The 19,804-nt window shown below is 51.6% G+C and overlaps 1 protein-coding gene across 1 annotated transcript; it reads right to left on the reverse strand.

Moving 5' to 3' along the window:
* Nucleotides 1-1,756: 1,756 nt before the first annotated feature.
* Nucleotides 1,757-16,571, reverse strand: lmo4a (LIM domain only 4a). The gene is made up of 5 exons (XM_069183303.1): nucleotides 16,080-16,571; nucleotides 6,736-6,973; nucleotides 4,969-5,065; nucleotides 3,554-3,715; nucleotides 1,757-2,982 (listed from the first exon to the last, which is right to left on the reverse strand). The coding sequence occupies exons 2-5, from the start codon at nucleotides 6,963-6,965 to the stop codon at nucleotides 2,974-2,976; spliced, it is 498 nt and encodes a 165-aa protein (XP_069039404.1). The 5' UTR covers nucleotides 6,966-6,973; nucleotides 16,080-16,571; the 3' UTR covers nucleotides 1,757-2,973.
* Nucleotides 16,572-19,804: the final 3,233 nt, after the last annotated feature.

Consider the following 19,804-nt stretch of genomic DNA (forward strand, 5'->3'; position numbering starts at 1 on the left):
GCCACAGAGCTGAGAAGCTATTTGTGAGACCTGCTAATTGGCAACTGAATATGTTCAGCTAATTAGCAATATGCAGATGAGGCTTGATTGGTTTGAATGCAAAGTGTAACTCACAGTGCTGAGGGATTCAGATTGTGCAGAATTTATTTTTTTTGTGCTTATCAAGATATGAAGATAATTGCAATTATGATCATTTGCATACGTTAATGAATTTGCCTGATGCTTTTTAATCACAAACGTGGAATAAATAATTGATGGAATATCAGCACCTACACAAAAGTACCAGGGCCTTTGTGACTGCAGAGCCAGCCAAAGTCCAATGCAGACACCGACTGCAAAGGAGCCTGAACAGTTTTTATTTTAGCCCTTTAAAAGTATCCATTCTCTCTCCAAAAATATGGCAGACGCATTCTGACTCAACTGCAAAAGGTTTAACAGCCAGGCTGTGACTAGCTCTGTTATGGGTTGCCATTAAAATACGGCCTACTTTAAGTTTAAAGGATTATGTGAACAAGTTACAAACTTTTGCCTATTTGAAAACGGTGGAACCCAGCCTGTAGAAGGGAGAGAATTTGCTTTCAAGTACACTACTGGCCTGATGATACACACAGGATATGTTGTATGGGATTAGTTATTTCAATGGCAAAGGTGGAGAGCTGCTGCCTGTATAGTACAAGATGTTTCAAGTGCTCAGGTATCATCGAAAAAGACATTATATAATAAAATATTAAAGACACATCCCAGCGGCAACAAAACCGATCGACAGTAGGCATCCAAACTCACACGGCACTGAATCCCTCCATTCATTTAACTGCTTTAGGCAATACAGGATCAAGAGCCTATCAGGGCAGGGTACAGCCTGGACAGGACATCAGTTCCTAGTAGGCCAGACAAACATGCTCACAACAGGGCTAGTTTTTAGCCAGAAGAAGAATCAGCATGCATTTGGACTGTTGGGGAAACCAGAGACCCCAACGCAGGGGGAACATATAAACTCCACACAGACACCCCCCCCCAGGTCCAGAATCAAACCCAGGCACCAAGGTAACCAGGCTGACCACTGCACCCCAGTCACCCTGCAGAATCGAATACTTTCCTATCAAATGTGTTTATTCATAAGCTGTGGAGAGGCCTAACGGAGGCATTAATGTTTAACCAGGATGAGAGCTCAGAATGCCAAGATCCCTCCCTCTAAGCCTTAAAAAAAATTACTCATTTAAATCTTAAAAAGCCCCCCCACCAGTGCACTGCAGTCGGTGCCTAAATTTGCAGTGCACCGGGCAGAAAAACAGAACAGGGCTGGATTATAGTTTGGGGTCTTTTTTTTTTTTTAATTGCAGCATGGTAAGAACAGTGCTTGCGCTGGACTGTCGTCCCCCCCCTTCTCTTCTCCACTGCCGATGAGAAATTAACCCCTCCCTTTTAATTAGCCAGCCACGTAGATAAGTCTCATTAAATTCACACGCAGGATCGGACCAAAAGTCAGCCTCCTGTGTGCGCCGGCATGAGAGACACTCGCATTTAATTGCTTCTGTAATGGTCAGAGCTCAAGCCTTTTAATTCCATCCCTCGGGGTAAATCGGGAATGTTTGCCGAGCGTTTAGAAATGTAGCCAGCAACAAAAAGTAGAACTATAACAAACACGCAGTGCTTTACTGAGGCAGCTTCTTATTTTGTGCAGAAGCCATCATTTGATCCCTTCTGCCGGTCAGCACTGCCAATGCGGCCAGGGAAGAAGCAGACTACAACAGGCTTTTGGGGTTGTTTTTTTTATTATAATAATTCAATAAGTAAGTTCTTACTTTTTTTTTGTACAGCTCTTAAAATTTGACATCCACTTAAAAACCGGATGCCGCACAAAAAACAATTCTACTATAGAATGCACGATACCTTTTTCTTTTAAAATGTACACCATTCTCCCCCCCCTCATTAACCATCCCCCCCCACACCACCAGAAAAACAAAAATAAAAAAAACTGTACAAGCCCACGAGGGAGACAGAGACGGAGAGGGAGACAGAAGGCAGAACAAGTCAGTTTAAAGACTCGGGCCGGGCCGGACCGCAGCAGGCGGTCCTGTAGGCGGGGAGCAGTCCGATAGGGACGAACTGGACTATGGGGAGACGGGAGCCACCCTAACGTTTCCATTGGGGGAACCTCGTTAAGCTTTTTTTTTAAAAATGGAACCCACTTCTCCTGAATCCAACCACCACCTGTTGGGAGTCCCTTGCCTATTTTAACGTTTGTTCAGAGTTTCATCCTGTGCCCCCCCCCACCACCCTACAATTTGAAAGCCAGTTGATCTCTTTACCCCAAAGGGGAAGGGGGGGGAATCCCTTGACTGTGAAATAGGTTTGTTTCTCACACGCACTCACCACACAAGATGGGAACGGACCAGCCCAACTGCTATTGGGCGCATCTCGACAGCCGGCCACGAAGCAGGACCTCAGGGAGTTCGGGTCTCTTGCACACGGAGCGGAAAAGGCAGCCTTTTCTTGCAGTGAGATCGCGGGGATCAAGGTGAGTGGAGAACACGGTAGTGGGGACGTCTCTCTGCTAGGTCTCCACGTGGATCCTGATGAGCCCTGGGCACTGGTCCCTCCTCTTCAGCCCACTCCAGTCTCTTAACCGGACAAATCTCTGCCGTTGCCTGGCCCAGCATCTCCTCCCTGTCCTCCTCTCCTCCCAAATCTGATCATTCTCTTTTTATAGTATATACAAATATATATATGGACATAGATCTCTCCCTCTCCCCCACCCCCCATTCTTGTTTTCCAAAAATAATTTATTCTGGTCCAGTGACATTACGACGAGGCGACGCCACAACACCGAAAAATCAGGAGCAGATCGAAAGTGTCCTTCTGTCAGCGGGGGACGCCGGTGGGAAGGGAGAGGGACAGAGTCCCCCCCCCACCCCAACTGTCCTCGCGCTCCGTCCCTCTCCCTCCTGCGCCCCCAAACCCAGGACCACCACCTCAGCAGACCTGGAGACGAAAGAAGGACCGCGTCAGTTTGCAAACTAGAACAAGGATTTCACACCTTCTCCGACTGCACACGTCCGCAACAACCAACGACCCTCCGCTGCTCGGTTTTCTGAGCGAAGGCCAGACTGTCCCCGCTGTCAGACACCACCCCGCCTTCCTGAAGGGCACGAGAACTGCCCACCGCCCGCGGTTTGGCAGCTGGACTGTCATCGCTGTCCCTTTTGCCCGGGTACAGCAACATGTGGCATTGTGCCACAAGCCCGGGGCAGTGCCTGGGACTGTAGAGCTCACTCATGGTATTGGGGGCCCCCAGGGATGGATTCATTGGGGGACATGTTTAAAAAGAGAAAAATACTGGGGGGGGTTAGTAAGATGCAGGGGGCAAATCTTTCACACCTGACTTGCAATGCGTCACCCTTTAATGATGCCCCAGCACATACCCACAATGCAATTTTGGCATCCCATAATGCAGTGCGAAACCCGCTCGCCTTTGTTCCCCCTCAACGAGAGAGAACAGACACCTCGTCAAGGGACAGGGACAGCCGGGAAGCCGAGAGACTCTCTCTCCTACCTTCTGGTCAGGCAGCAGCGCACTGCTCTGTAGGGGGGGCAGGTGGCTGGACAGCAGGGCGGCGCCGCTGGGCCGGTCGTGTTCGCAGAAGATGGTCCCGTTGACGTAGTGGAAGCGGTCGCCGGGGACCAGCCGGTTCTTGCAGGTCGCGCAGGTGAAACACTGAGGGGGGGGGAGAAGGGCAAAGCAGCCAGTCAGACGCCGTCCCACACACCCCCCCCCCACCCCGACACGTTCCTCAGGGTGGCGCGCGCACGGCGGGCATCCCGTTAGATAGATAGATAATACTTTATTAATCCCGTAGGTTAATTGATGAAAGGACATTACAGCCGAGGACGTTATTTATTTTCCCCACCCCTAATTGCTTTCTCTTTTCCCAGGTGTTGCCAATTAAGTAGAAGAGGTGGGAGCGTTTAAGAGGGGAAGACGAGACCCGAGAGATTGGACACGGGGAACGGAGACAGTGGAGTGCTGTGGGGGTTTTGGGACGTGTTGTGTCTTTTTGTTTTCAGTTAGTGTGGATGGGTGTAGACCGGAATACTTTTTTTTTTTGGTAGGGCCTTATTGTTTAGGCACAACCACCGTTCCAGTTGTCTCTAGTTTGTTTTTCGTTTATAGTCGGTTCTGCTTGGAATACAAATGTTGACTTCCGGTTCCCTGGATTTGCAATGATAATAAAGTTGATTTGTTTTCCCAGGGGAATCCAATCTCCCGGGTGTCCTTTTTCTTTTAGGTTGCAGCTTTTTTCCCCCTCCACCAAAAATGACAACAGTAACCCATTAACATTCATACTGGTTTTAGCAATAAAAAAAACCTAGTCCTTACCTAGCTGTCATTAATCATACTGAAGAACAGTATGATCACTTCTTTTGCTTCATGCAATTACATACAATTTTCATTAACGCCTTTAGGACCCATAATCGAGTTCTTACACTAAAAGCAAGACATGGCAAACAGCATCACATCTCTGCTGCTACTCCATAGCTCCGCGAGCTCTCACCCAGTACTAGTTTGTGGAATGTGATGCGAACACTCGACAAGTCAAATAATTCCCTACACTTATCTGCACTTTTCTGGACACTCAACTCAGAGCTCTTTACAGGTGATGGGGAATCCCACTACCGCCACCAGTGTGCAGCCCCACCTGGATGATGCGCCAGTCCGCTCCCCACACACCAGCTCTCAGTGGGGAGGAGAGCAGAGTGATGGAGCCAGTTCAGAGAGGGGGGTTATTAGGAGGCCATGATGGGTAAAGGCCAGGGGGGAAATTTGGCCAGGACACCAGGGTAACACCCCTTGGCAGAGGTTTCGAATTTTTTTCGGCATCTCAAAGCTGGCTTTCGGTATTTGAAATGTGGGTAATGATTCACGCGGGGGAGGGTGTCGACCGATCCGGGGACACGGAGACGACTCACCTTGAGGTGGTAGGCGTTGCCCTGCGCTCTCATCACCATCTCGTTGGCGGGGATGGACTGCCCACAGGCGCTGCACGCCCCACTGTGTCCGAATAGCCTGCAGGGAGGACAGAGGCCAGCAGGGGGTCACTCTCGGGCTGAACAGCCACCCCCTGAGCCTGCGCCAGGAGGGACTCTCTCCTTAAACCCACGGCCGCCGGAGCTGGGAGGAAAAACGCTCTTTTTCCAGGGTTTTCACAAGGATGTACCAGTGGCGACTTTGCCACCCCCTGTAGGGTGTGGAATTGTTGTACCTCCTTCAGACATATGCATAGCAGGGATACGCTTTTGAACCCCCCTTTAATACATGCAGCCCAACAGAGGTTTCAAACAAGTGGGTTAAACCTTAATTGGACCATTTAACTAGGGGGTTTTCCCAGATCCAAGTTAGGGACCCCCTAAAGAGTCCCCCCCCCTCCCGCATTCCCTTCGCCGTGGCCCTAGCCAGCCTCCCCCCACCCCCGCTGGCCATCCTTCCCCTCATCAACATCCCAGCTCCGGCTGCACGCCGTAATGAATTTTTGATCTGAATTCAAACAGTAATTTAATAAGGGACGCCAGAGAGAAACTCGGCTCTCCCTAATTAATGTTTGTCCTTTCATCGGACTCCAACCTCCGCGGTGCGCAATTTGACAACAAAGCCATGCCCTTTGGATTAGCGGCGTCATGCATATTTAATGCCCTGTAATTTACATACACGCGACAATGTGCGCGGCCAGAGCACGCGCACGCACTACCGCCGCCGGAAGGGGAGACCACCCGGTGTACCGCTGCGGTACATTCTTAAAAGTGCGCGGGCTGGCAAGCTACAGGCCTCCCTTACACCTGATGGGGCTCAGCTCGGACGAGCTCTGCCAGGTACACCCTTGTTTGCTGGGCGGCGGTTTCTTTACCACGCCGGGACAACCTTTTGGTTTCTGAGCCACCAGGAGCGGCACCACCATAGGGTTCGACGCTGCAGGAATAAAGAAGGAATTTCACACCAGAAAACCCCCCACCGACACCCCCCTGGGGTGCAACCCAGGTATACCAGCTTTGATTCACGGTAAACTTTTCAAACCCAGCCCTGTGTGGCTATTGCCCTTAAAAAGCTAGTGGCCACCCCTCTTCTGTTCCTGTTGGAATGTGGCCACGCGCAGGCCTCCAGGATCCCGTTTACCCCCGGAGAATGGAAGCGTGCCCACTGGCGCCATTTTTCCCTGGCAGTGCCGCAGGCCAGGGGGCACAAGCCCATCCTGTGTTCCCACGCCAGGCTCTCGCAGACGCCAGGCCGAGAGCTCGGAGCCTGGCAGGGTCCGTCCTCCCCCCCATCCCCCACCTTCTCCCATAAAACCCGGCATGGCGCTCGGTGCAGGCTCCGGCGTGATGAAGGAGCTCTCTGTTCCTGCCCCTGCCTCGCTACTGGGCTTCGATTTTCCCCCATAAAAAAAAACACGATTCCCTGCTGAGCTGCAAACTGTGCAAGAGAACAAAATCCTGATTGAAATGCCCCCCCCCAACCTACCACCCACCAACTGCGGGCGATCGATGTGATGCGCTGTTGCGTCCCTCGTTCGGCTTCAAAAGACTCTCTCCTTGCCACTCGGCTGTTTTTTCCCCAGCATGTCGCCCAACTCGCACCTTGGCTTCACCTACCTATACGCACAAGCAGGCTGCACGGGCACCCCCCCATGACCTCCGACCCTTGACCTCCCCTCACCCATGACCTCCGACCCTTGACCCCTTTACCTGAGGTAGTCGTTCCTGCACAGGATCATCCCGCTCTTGCTGTAGCAGGACGTGCCGATCTCGCCCAGCTGGGCCTGGCAGCAGGAGCACTTCAGGCAGCGGGTGTGCCAGTAGTGGTCCATGGAGTACAAGAGGAAGCGGTCCGCGATCCGGCCGCCGCAGCCGGCGCACGAGCGGGGAGGGGAGCCGCCCCCCGCCACCGCCACCGCCTCCGACCGGCTGTTCACCATGGCAGGGGCTGGGGGAGCAAGCAGAAACAGGGTAGAGGGAAAAAAAAAAAATTAAAAATCAAGCAAGGTGGCAACCAGCAGGGGGCGCTCACGATCAAACTACCATGTGGGTTTCGGATCGCGTAGACCGACAAATCGGGAGCGCACACACACACAAAACGTCTTTATACTCCAAAGCCAACTCCAGAGGGGCAGAATCCAGCTACATCCCGGGATAAAGGTTCCTCCTGACCGGATCTTTGCTTCCGGCACGTTCTAGATTCTCCAGCATCTGGGAGACTCGCCGCCCCACCGCTCTGTATTAAACACTACTCTTGGTCCTTTCCCACGCTGACGATCATGCGGGGAACAAAGCCGGCAGACGGCACAGACAGAACCTTTGTCTTTAAGGGGTGCCAGCTTTGGGTCTGAAATCAACAGCGACCGGCCCAGAAAGTTTTAAAAACAGAGGCCCAGTGCAGAGCAAGTCGATAATCCTCACACTGGAACTCGGGGTTCACATGAACCCCTTTAGGCCTTGCTCCCAGATGAGGGCTAAGCAATAATAAGTCAAGGCTCTTGACCCACAACTGGAAGGTTGCAGGTTCGAATCCCATGTGGTGCAATCCTGTTGTACTCTCTTGTTGTACCAAGTACTTCAAAACTCGGATCACTTCACTTCGTACAACAGGGCGTTTGATTGACGTTTCTTTGGAGAAAAGAGGAAGCAAGATATTAACCCCATGGAAAGCACATTCTAGAATAGTCTTGTTAGATCTCCTATTGTCTTAATAATTAGCAATAAACAAGCATGATATTAAAACATAGCTTGACACTAAAGTCTGACCCCTCCATGGAGGATGCAGATAGCTGCAAACTGTGGTCAATTAACACGTTCCCCAAACGAGCCTCTTCTGTATCACAGCTACCCTAGTTGACCTCCCCCTTCCCAGCCCCTGGCAGCAGTTTCTGACCAACCACCCGAGCCAATCCAAGAGAACGTTTGACACCCCAAGATTAACAAGGTTTAGTTGCTGGGGGGGCCCGGCCACCGCAGTCAGACGCGCGCCCCATCTCGGCGACGCGTCAAAGCTGAAGAGCTCGGCTGAGGACGGCTCGGGTGGCCTGCCTTGCACTCACGGCGACCCCGACCCCGAACTGCTTCCGGGTCATGGGCTTGACAACAGGCCGCTGCCGTGGAAACTCTCGAGTGCTCACCGTCACGCACTCTACCCCAAGCGCATGCATGTTCCGATTCCCCACCCGGATTATTTTAATGCCAAATGTCTCTCCTCACACATTTGAGCTTCACAATAAGGCCTGTAAGTCCTGGCACTTGGCCTTCACTTCTACATACCAGCCTGAAAGCCTGGGGTCCTCATCCGTCCCCAACCTGCTGTGGAACGGGAGGCATCCCTGCAACCACCCCACTCCCCACAGGCCCGACAGGAAGTGGAATTTGGAATTCACGTAGGAGCAACACGAGACCGGACTGCAGCGGGGGTGTAAAGAGCAAGAGAGCTGGAGAGGCGAGCCGACGTCCGTACCCTGTACCACCCGGTTCCCCACCTCCGCCCCTCGGGAGTGGGCCGCAGGAAGCAGGCACTGGAGACGGCTCAAAAAGGGGGCAGCGCGGGGCTCCACCCTGCGGGGTCGCTCCGGGGTAATAAGGGCACAGGAAGACCACCTGACCTCACCGCAGGAGGGGGACCTGGAGCGAACCAGCGACCAGTGCCAGCCTCTCGGCTGCTCAGGGCACAGGCCGGGCCAGCTTTCCCACGCTCTGGGATAATGAGAAGCTTCTGGTGGGGGTCCGGGGGGGGGGCTACAGGGACCCGAGCCTCTGTTCCTGGCTGCAACCTGCCACTACAGCGACAGGCGAGGCTGTGAGCAAGCACACGGCTTCCCCAAGCCTGTTTCCAATTTGAGACCGGATACGTCAGGCAGTGCATTACCGGGGAAGGAATTAGCCAATTGCTTTACCAGGAAGCAACCCCCCCTTGATGCCAAAGATCTAGCTATTCCAGCCAACAGGTTCCGCAAGAGTGTGACCTCGCGGCTCTCCAGGCTCCAGATTGCATACGACGTACAGCAGCCCCCACCAGCCCACAGGAGAGCAGGAGCCCCCCATGGTGCTCTAGAATGAGGAAGCCAGTGACCGGTAGAGTGGGTCGGCAATCGAATTACTCCTTGGGGGGAGTTGAGTCAACTAACCCGATTTGCCTGCCATTTGTTTCACTGCCACTTTGTAGCGGTAAACCCAACCCACCCTGGTACAGCACCACGCATAAACCAGGCTGTTGTGATGCCACAAGGTGCGTCAGCACCCACGGCTGTGCGCTTGCGAAGCTTTGCTCTCCTGGTGGGTTTTGGAAGCCTGGGAAGAACTAAAATTAAGTGCAGTCCAAGCCGAGCAGGAGACATGACTGAGACAGCAGGAGGTAGTTAAAATGTATTAAATTGAAGACAAGCCTGCATTTCTGACTACTGTGTCTAATGGGCGACGGCCGGGGAGAAGTTAAAAGATCAGAGAGCTGCAAACAGCCAATCATGTAATGACTGTAAAACAGGAACCATCATCACTGAATGTGCTGCGAGAGACTCCAGGGCAGGGAAGTGCTGTACCAAAGAGACAGGCCTGCCAGTTTTAAAAGGAAGTCACTACTCCGGGCAGCTTAAGGCACAGAACAGTTCTCACTGCACCCAATTAAGCCAAAACAAATTCTGCTCCATTGTTAATATTTGGGGTGGAATCAAAGCAGGTCGACTCTAGGAGCAAGGATCACAGCTGTGGAACACATTCTGCAGACCAGAACAAACCATCATTTCATCTCAATTCCAATGCACCAAGAGCACGCGAGTTTTAAAGCAGCCAAGTTATGCTTTCTCTGCAACTCCAGTCTGCACAGAGTCACCACTGCCATTCCTTGCAATCAGTTCTCACCTGTAACATGCTACATCTCAACTCCGAGCGACTCTGTAAAGAGAGCTCCAGGAGCTTGGATATCGTTTGTGCACACAGATCCAGCATTCCATGAACCTGCTGGACTGGTTTGACAGAACAGGAAGTGAATTACGGCAATAAGGGAGAAAAAATAAACCGCGATCAGGATTCAACAAAAAGGCAGGGCGATCCTTTGGAGACCAAGGAAAACTGGAGTGTTTTGTTGGATGCTTTAGCGATGGTGCAGGCCAATTTTCAAAAGGCAAGATGGGGACGTCTGCCTATAGATACCATGGAGTGGAGCTGCTGATGAGCAAGTTGAGCACACAAACACAAAAGGCATGCATTCAAAATCCCCCCCCCCACACACACCTCCCAGCAGTTTACAGCGGCATCTATAAAGCTTATCAGCCAATCCAGACTGGATAAGAAAACAATATTCCAGTGTTGGAAAGCAGACACGGTCTGATAAGTTATCCCAGTAACAATGATGGTATTAATAGCTGTGCCTCAGTCAGGCCCGGGATTAAAAAAAAAAATAATACAGTCTTCTGACCGAGTATCAAAACAGACTTCTCTCATTCCAAAATCAACAATTCCGGTCCAGAGGCAACATGCTAAATTATACTTTTTTTTTATTGGAAGATTTGAGACACCCCTCTCCCCCCACGTATCCACAGTAAAACTTGAACTAGCTCAGAAAACGCAATAAACACACCAGGTTTTTAGGATTTGGACTTTTTTCCCCTTCTGTTTTAGGGTTTAAGCAGTCCAGAACTCTTCAAACAGAGATGTACTTATTTCCAGGTTCAGAATTCCCAGGGCTGCACGTCAACAGAACTTCAGGAATGGAAACGGGGGCGTTTTCAAAGCCAAAGCATTAGAGACAATTTTTTTTGCCGTTCGGCTGAACATTCCTTCAAGTGGAAAAACTCCCACTAACTTGGCTGAGCTGCTGCTGAAGAGGGGCAGGTGTCTCGGTCAGGAGCCGTCACAATTTAATTGGGCACACCTGGCTTTTAAAAGTACATTACACATGTAGTTTGATCACACCAGGGGGTTACAACTGCAGCCCTGGAGGGCCAGAACCTTTCTGCTGCTTCTCCTCCTCAGCCCTAAATTACCTAATTGAGCTCATTATTTGCTTAATCGGACAAAGTGGAGCTTTTCCTTGTTCTTGAGCAGCTGGAGTTTTTAAGAGCCCCTGGAAACCTGCAGGACAGCAGCCCCCAGCAAGCGGAACCGATGCGATAATGGGAGGGAGCTTAACTCATCCGTACAGAACTCTTCCATGAGTCCAGTTTCTCGACAGAGCTCACCTGGGACTGAGCCGGACCACAGAGCAGTTCCCTTGGGTCGTCATCGTCCTGACAGCCCCACAGGGGAGAAGGTGGTCAATCGGCAGTCCATTCCACTACAATCCACTCCAGGACCTCCGCTTCACCCCTTGTCCTGCTCATCCCACAGGTCAGCGGTTTAATAAACACAGAGCCGGGTGGAGCCGAACTCTGCGATTGGATTTGGATATGGAACATTTCAGGGGTGGCTGACCCTAGTCCAAGCGGGTCACCCCTTAAATCACCACCTCGTAAAAGACATGAACCAGGAGCTTTCGTTAATTTAAGCCAATTAATTGATTCAATTAAAAACAGAATTGCAGGGTGTTTGCATTTAATTTTTTTTTTTAAAAAAGCTTTTATTTCCCCCTTACACGGCTTAAATACAGCCCTCGCCTGCTTCCATAGGCGAGACAAAACTGACGATTTAAGGGTGGCCCGTAAAAACATGCTGGATTTTGGCTCTCCAGAGGGGTGCTTTCAAAATTACAACCATCGCCAATTGCCAAAAAGAAAAAGGACAAAAGCCTATTTTCTTGCCCAGCTGCCTTGTTATTTTTCCTGTATATCTATCTCACTTATCGCTCCATGCCTTTATTTTCCCCCCTCGCCATGACATCGCAGTGTTTCTCTTCTGAGAGAGAGAGACGGGTTGTAGCCCTGCTACAGAAAGAGGGGCCAGATGAAAGACCAGGAAGATGTCAATTTTTTTTTTTTAAGTGGTCATTTTGTGTCTACACCACATCAGTACAGTAGGATCCTTCTATAAAAGAGGGTAAAAAATTGCAGGATAGTCTTCAATGAACCTCTTAAGAAAGTGAAGGTGTACACCCTGCTAGGTCTGTACTTTTAAAGCTACAAAAAAAAAACACACACCTCTTAGAAAATAAGCAGCAAGCTCCGTTTCGGCTCCTTTCCAGCTTCGATGAACTTTCTAACTTCATCGCAGAGCGGATCAAGAAAAACAACTTTAATTTTCTGTGTGCAAAGCGAACGGACTGCTTTTGTGAACGCGTTCCGAGAAAGGAACGACTTCCACAAACGTCCCCTGCGGTGCCACCTCTTCACACCGTGATTTGATCCGGCAGTTTTGGGCTTCACGGGCCTTCCACGACGGGAGAGGACGCGTCGCACGCTGGTGGCACATCTCCAAATGGGCAAGATGTGACAGCGGAGTCTTGGGAGCTGGGATGGGCCTCCCGGAGATCCAGCCCAGCAACTGCGAACAGCCCGACAGCTCCCGGGCAACGAGAAAGTTTTCACGCGAGAGAGGCGGAGCAGCAGAGGGTCACAGTGGAACGGAAAACAGGACCCAACTCCACAGCCACTCCCTGCGATCCCGGATAGTGTGGGCCTCGGATGGGCTCGGCGAACAGCACAGGGCAACAGTGGGAACGTGGCAAGAGCGCATTTAAAACCGAGAAGTTTGGGGGTGGGGGGGACTGCTTTGCCCAAAGGGTGGTAGAGGTGTGGAACAAGCCGATACTTCTTTCGAGACGCAGCCGGCTGGGTCCCAGGGACCAACGACCTACTAACTTCAAAACAGCCTCGACTGCCTGAATTGCTCTAACCCTCAGCACTAATTGCAAACCTATAAGCGACTCGCAAATAAAACCAGCGTTTCACACATTTAAACCATCAGGGGTCCTTCCCCAGGGCTTGCTGCCTGCCCAATGGAAAGAACAGCCCTGGACACAAAAAAATCCAGGGTTTTCATTAGCGGCCCCCTAGTTTTATCTACAAGAAGCGTTATACTAGTAGGTTGTTGTTTTTTTTTTTTAAAGTTGGATCCAATATAAGACAAGGAGAAAGAAAACCTGCTCAGTCAAACATTTTTAACACTGCGGCTTGCCAAACACACCACATGAAGCTACAGGCTTGAGACACACGGGTTCCACTGTAGTTAAGCTAATGCTGTCAATTAAAGAGACACACGGCCAGCTCTGGGAGCTACAGGGTGCCGGAGTTGTGGAACTGAAACGATCTCCCATCTCTTCGGCTATCACACCACCCCTGCTCCAGCAGTCAAGACCAACCCGAGTAGAATTAATTATTTTACAGCAACCACCTCAGTGATCTGGGCACTGATAATCTGCTAGAGCAATAGAAAAGACAGGGAGGAACAGAGTCTGGGGCTCAGCATCTGTGCTCTCGGGGGTTTGAGCAGGAGCACCTTCTGTGTGGAGTCTGCATGTTCTTTTGAGGCAAGAGGGGAAACAACCCTCCTCCCAAGGCCCATCAGTCATGGCCTCCTAATAACCCCCATCTCTGAACTGGCTCCATCATTCTGCTCTCCTCCCCAGTGAGAGCTGGTGTGTGGGGAGTGTACTGGTGCATCATCCAGGTGGGGCTGCACACTGGTGGTGGTGGCGGAGGGGATCCCCATTACCTGTAAAGTGCTTTGAGTGGGGTGTCCAGAAAAGTGCTTTATAAAAGTGTAAGGATTATATTATTCCTAAAGCTCCCCCAAAAAAGTGCCATTATACAGCTCACAAGCCCATGGCCTATCTGCTACCCTCCCCATTCCTCTCCCCCTAAGTCACTACACTGTACTACTGCCCCCCCCAGACCAGGTCTTTACTGAAACAAGCCGTTGATCGGGCTGACGAGACGCCCGCAGCCCGGAGCCGCCCGTGCTCAACTCCTGACGCTCCTGCGACGGCCTCTTCCGCAGGGACGCGCACGCAGCACGTTTCCGGGGAAACCGGACGCCACGCCGCCGCGTGCCCTCACAGCCGTCCCGCGCTCGGGCTTGCGGGACGAGGGACTCTTAATTGACAACCCACCCACACTAATATAGCGTAATGCGTGTATATATAGCGCCATTTCACACGGGGAACGCTGGTCCCTCGCGTCTTTTAACGGAAATAGCGCAGCCCCCTTCTCCCCGACGTCTCGTCCCGCTTTCTAAAAAGACTTAAATACGCCTACAAGTTCTGCGAATTGTTAATTACGACAAAATGGCGATAACAACAGTGTAACAGAAGCGGCCGTTTCCGCCTTAAACGAAATAAAACGTGTGTGTGTGTGGGGGGGGAGTCACTCCGTCGAGTTCACTACTGACCTTGGTCTCCGAAAACGTTTGACGACCGCCAAAACAAAGTGTTTGAGCCGGCCGGGACAGCTGTACTGTATGGCCCCCCGCTCTTTAAGTCACGAAACCTACATTTGAAGAGCCCACAATCCTGCAACACTTTCCAAGTACATTCAACGCCCGCCGTAGTTTTCTGCAATTGAGTTCCCCCACCCCCCCCTCCTGCATACAAAGCAGGGAGTTTGTAACGCTTCTCATTAAAAATCTCTAAATCTTCCACACAGAAAAACTGCTAGACGCTGGCGGAGGAATATGGAAATTATTTTTTTTGTTTTACTAAAGCCAAGCCTGACTTTCTGTAGCGGAGATATTTAGATATTTGAAAGTACACAGCGACGTAAGACACCTCAGAAGACTGTATAAATCTTCCCAAGCGACTTTTTTACACCACTTCTTAAAACAAACATAGGAGAATGCGACCGAGACACCGTTGTACAAAAACGCCCATGCCCTCCCAAACAGTATCTGCAGATTTATGTCTGACGCAAGGGATGAATCTCTTAATGACAACAGGAATGATAATGCACTGATTTTAACGTCAAAGTCTGAGAGCGATGTCAAATTTACAGGGCTGTGGCTGATGAAGGAAGTTTTTCCTACAACGAGGAGAGAAGTGAGCAGCGACAGCGGCCGTCTTCTTGAAAATATGACTCCACTCGCTGGGGAATAATCTCGGTCTGTTGCCCAAATCAACTCTCAAGAAAAATATAGAACAGCGCTGCATAGACTCGGACATCCCACGAGAACCGCACAAGTCCCGACTTTCTCTCGCCACACGCCTGCGTGCTCTCAAACCGGTATGACCCGGGAGAAACCGAACAGGTTTCTTAAAAACCTGCGATGAACTTTCAAAATGAAGGAAGCCGGCGTCTGGAGATCCATCAGCCCGTCTCTACCCCCCCTCTCAATCCCCGAGACATGTTCACAAAGCAAGGGGCAGAATGTCAACACCCCAAAACCATGCCTTTACAGCGCTGAAGTTAAAAAAAAACAACAACAACCACCACCAAGTTTAAATCCGTAGGCAGAACTCAAGTGTGTCCCCCCGCGGCGGCTGTGAAACTCGGCCGGAGATGGTGGGGGCCTCTTAATTAAAATAAATTACCTCTGACTACCCTCCAACTCGACATACCGCCCTAAGAAGAAAAAAAAGCATGCCAACGCCACATTCAGCCACGGTCAGACAAGTTGGCACCACAGTAGATTAGCAATATATCCATCTCGTATAATAATGCGCTCGGGGACTATAACTACCTCACCGTTTCATTAGAAGAAGTCATTTCTTTTTTTAATTAACACAGCTGAGGAATCTGCTTTTTTTAGAGCACTGCGTGTACCTCTAAGCGTGAGTGTGTGTGTGTGGATGTAAGGGGGGCGGTGGGCTTTTAGTTCTCATTTCCTTTTTTTACCAACAACAACAAAAGCAGAACGGAGCCCGGTCTGCGCTGTCCGACAGCGGGCACGGAGGAGCGCTCATCGCTCCGGGCCGCCTGAACGAGCCGACCCCGGCCGGCAGGGAAACTACTCCCGATCGCTCTCGTCTCCCTCGCCTGGCACGCCGCCCATGCCCGGACCCCGGGGGACGCTGCCTGCTGTCTGTTCGGAACTTAAAAACACGGACCTTCGGACCCTGCAGAGCATTTTAATCCCCTCCGATTTCCAGGCGTGCGACACCGCCGGGAGCAAGACAGACAGAGTCCGGGCGCAACCCCGAACCACAGACCGGGAGGAAGAGACTTGAGCGGCGAGAGACAACTCACCTTGCCGGGCAGCGCGCAAGCAGTCGCCCGTCCCGCGGAGGTGCAGATCACAAGACGAAGCCGTCCCGCGGGGGGGGGGAAATTCACTTTAAAACAAATTGTTCGTGGACTTGATTCAGCCCTCAAGTCCTGCCGTATCCCTCCCCCGGAAGACCGACAGGGGGAAGAAAAAAAAAAGTCTGTTCTTCTTATCGTACAGCAGGACAGACCGGAGAGAAGCACAGCCCCGCTCGGTCCCCTCTCGGCGAGCTCCTGTCCTGTTTAAAGGCGCGCCCGCGTCCGAGACTTATAGTTTAGCAAAGGACCCCCCAAAAGAAGGGGGTGGAGGGGGGGGCGGCGTGGGACGGGCGCGGAGCTTTCTACGCTCAAGGAGAGAAGGAAACCAAACCAAACAAAACAAAAAAAAAATCCGAATTTGTCCAAACTGGAAGCGCACAGCACAGCCCGCACACGCCACACCGGAAAGACTCACGCCAGACTCAGAGCGAGCGGGCCTTTAAATGCTTCCTTTGTGACGTCACAGGGGTGCAGCCTCCTCCCCCCCCGGAGCCATTGAGCAGGGAAGGGGGCGTGGCGTCTGACAGCATGATCGATGTCTGTTTAAAGAACTGCTCTCTCGTGCCCTCATTAGCTCGCTCGTAATCACCCCGCCGCCGAGTCCGGTCCCGTCCGCTCGCTCTCCTGTCTCTCTTTCTCCAGCGCTCGTCACTGCCTTCCCCGCCCCCCCATCCATCCCCAAAACTCAGGCCATGTGGCTTGATGTGGCTACATCGGTCTCCGTGCGAGACCTAGTCACGGCTACACGGGGCTGATTCGTGAGAACTAGGATGTCTGGGATCGATGATCCCCCCCCGCCGGCAGCTCACACAGCCTGGAGACAGCCCAGGGAAGTTGGCAAAGGAGAAGAATGGGATGGCTCGTTTCCGGGGTCATCCTTCAGCCGTCAGGTCGGACGGCCAGTTCCGGGCCCGCACCAGGCTCGGCCTGAAGCGGTGTCCCCTGTCCTCGGTTTCAACCGCGCTCCCCGGTGGTTTCCCACTCGCGGGTCCCCGCGGGGTTAACTTCGTCACCGGCGCGGTATAGCGAATTGACCCCCTGCTCATGGCGACGGGCGAAGTGCGGAGCTCTGAGGTGGAATGACTACCATTGCTAGAAACTGTCATCCAAAAAAGAACTCGTAATTGTGCGGTATACAACTGGGTAAATATACCATAGATCCTGCATTGAAAGCAGTTCGGTAGGCGGGGAAGAAGCGTGGCTCTCTCTAGCCGAGCTAGAACCGAGCACTAGTTCCTATTTGGATTTTAATCACACAATCCCCTGCTGTCTCCCCCCCGCCCGATCGAACAGCAGACGAGCTAACTCACCGCCGGCAGGGGTCTGTGGCGGTCAAGGGCAGGGCCAGTTTAACCACACCTGTTACCTCAATTATAAGCATCTACGGGGGAAAAAAAAGACAGCGGCTCTCAATAATACTGATAGGCCCCGCTGTTTATAGCATGAGGGGGTACTGTCTTGCGCCGCAGAAGGACAAGCTCCCGGTTCCAATTAAGTAAACATTAAACACAATTCCAGTTCCCAAAGGCGACACGAGTTCCGTCCTCCCAACGCTCATAAAATAACAGAAGGGCGGAGGACTGTATTCAAAAATAGCTTTGTGTGTGTGTGTTTACAAAAAAACCATACGTATGGAACACATGCACTTATAAATACGTCAATCATTAAACGTATTAAGCACGGGGGTGTGTGTGTGTATCTATAGAAAAGTGACGATTCAAATATATATCTGGGAAGAGAGAAGGGAGCAGCATGAGCGCGAGGGTCTGGATGCAGGAGGCCTCGCTCCGCGCCGGAGGATGTTGGTATGCGGCGCGCGCTCCAGCGAGAGACCAGAACATCTGGACGGGCTCGAGAGCCAAAATGAGCGAGAGCCCCGTGGATTCGGATTCCAGTCTGCTCCCGCCACGCGCGACAGCCCAGTCTGACGCGACCTGCGCGCACACACACACACCGTTCAAGAAAAACTCCTCATGCTGCCCGATGCGTCAGGCTGCGCGCTGGACTATTAAACTCTTCACGCCTTTGAAGAGCCCTGAAGGGTGTCTCATACCGCAGTATCGTCTCTTTGACCCCCCAAAAAACAAAACAAAACAGCACCCGAATTGCTGTTAAATCTCACCGGCCCTGTTCGCTCAATTGCAAATTACGTCTCACTTTTGTGTGTGTGTGAGTGTTGAAGTTTGAGGGAACAGGGCCGGTGAGATTGCTAAACAAACTGTAACACAAACACACAAGAAGTGAGACGTATTTTGTAATTGAGCGAACAGGCCCGGTGAGATTGCTAATTACAAAATACGTCTCACTTTGTGTGTGTGTTAGTTTTAAATTTGTGTAGCAATCTCACGGTCCTGTTCGCTCAATTACCAAAAAAAAACTAAAGATGTCTCACTTGTGTGTGTGTGTGTTAGTTTTACCAATCTCACGACCTGTTCCGTCTCGAAACGCGTTCTCCGCCAGTCGAAGATTAAAAGATTAACAAGATGCCATCTGAACTCGGATCACCAAAAGTGTCCCCCGGTGGAACACCGATCGGATTTACCTAAAAAGAAAGAAACAGTAAAACAACGACAGAAGAAATATACGCACCTACTTTTATGCGTGTGAAAATCGAGCGGGAGGGGGCAATTTGATGAAGACGTTCTGGACGGGGAAGAGAGAGAGAAGGAATTGCACGACGTTCCCTCGCTGGTCTGGGCAGCGCGCTGCACATTTTATAGGTTTTAAGAGTTGAAAATACTTTCCGTAACCACTGAATGACATCCAGAATGATTTGCTAGCGAGCCCGGAGTGGATTCCTGTCATCGCCTTTAATTATGGGGATATTTATAGCCTCCCCTCTCGCAGCCCGACTAACGCGCCCAAGCGCCGGGCCGCACCTGCAGCGAGAGCGCGGGATCGCTAATCCAGGCGCCGCGGTCTCCAGCGAGCGCCGTGGACCAGGAGTCCTTCGTTTAATTGGACGTACATCATAATTATGGTCTTGTACCAGAGCCCTTGCGTGCCCCTTCCTGAGCTAATTAGCCACGTTTAAAATTCACAACCACTCCTAGCGAGTAACTCAAAGCACGGCTCTCTCTCTCTCTCTCCCGTGAACGGGGGCCCCCCAAATTTTTATCGGTAATTTAAGGACAGCCGGTGCTATCCAGCTATCCAGAGTGGTGACGTGTTTTTTTCTTTTCTTTTGTAATTTCGGTGCATCAGAAATATCCGGAGAGGAAAATAGCAACGCGCACTGGGGCCTAATTACGCACAATTCTGCGTCGCGCTGTAGTCACGGATTTGGGAATTTTATTGCCGAGCTCGGAAACAAACCGAGGAGTTTCGCAGAGGCGAAAGCACACTCGAGGGCTCCGGCCGTCGCCAGAGCCGAGGAGATCAACTCGTGTCTTTTCTGCCTTTCTGGCCTGACTGCGTTGTAACTGGTTAAACAGTTACGACCCCACCCCCCAACCCACGCGTGTAGGGGTCACGCCCCGTTCTTGGAAGTCAAAAAGACTTCAAACCCGTATTTTAAAGGCAAGCGGCGAGCGAAAACGACTTTCCGTGGCGTGGGTTTCGGTTGTGCCCGCCGACAGCCGCACACAATAGGCGAGGACCGAGGAGGAAATGGAACCGGTTTGTCTGGTCTGGCTGCTCGAGAGATAAAAGGGCCGTCATAGAGCAAG

The sequence above is a fragment of the Lepisosteus oculatus genome, chromosome 24 (genome assembly GCF_040954835.1).
Source record: "Lepisosteus oculatus isolate fLepOcu1 chromosome 24, fLepOcu1.hap2, whole genome shotgun sequence".
Lineage (NCBI taxonomy): Eukaryota > Metazoa > Chordata > Actinopteri > Semionotiformes > Lepisosteidae > Lepisosteus > Lepisosteus oculatus.

Coding starts and splice junctions, on each gene's coding strand:
- lmo4a (XM_069183303.1), bottom strand. CDS start 6,965: ATGGTGAACAGCCGGTCGGAGGCGGTGGCGGTGGCGGGGGGCGGCTCC. Junction 5,066..6,735: donor TGCAGGAACGACTACCTCAG/GTAAAGGGGTCA, acceptor TCCTCCCTGCAG/GCTATTCGGACACAGTGGGG. Junction 3,716..4,968: donor GCAACGCCTACCACCTCAAG/GTGAGTCGTCTC, acceptor CCCCCCCCTCAG/TGTTTCACCTGCGCGACCTG.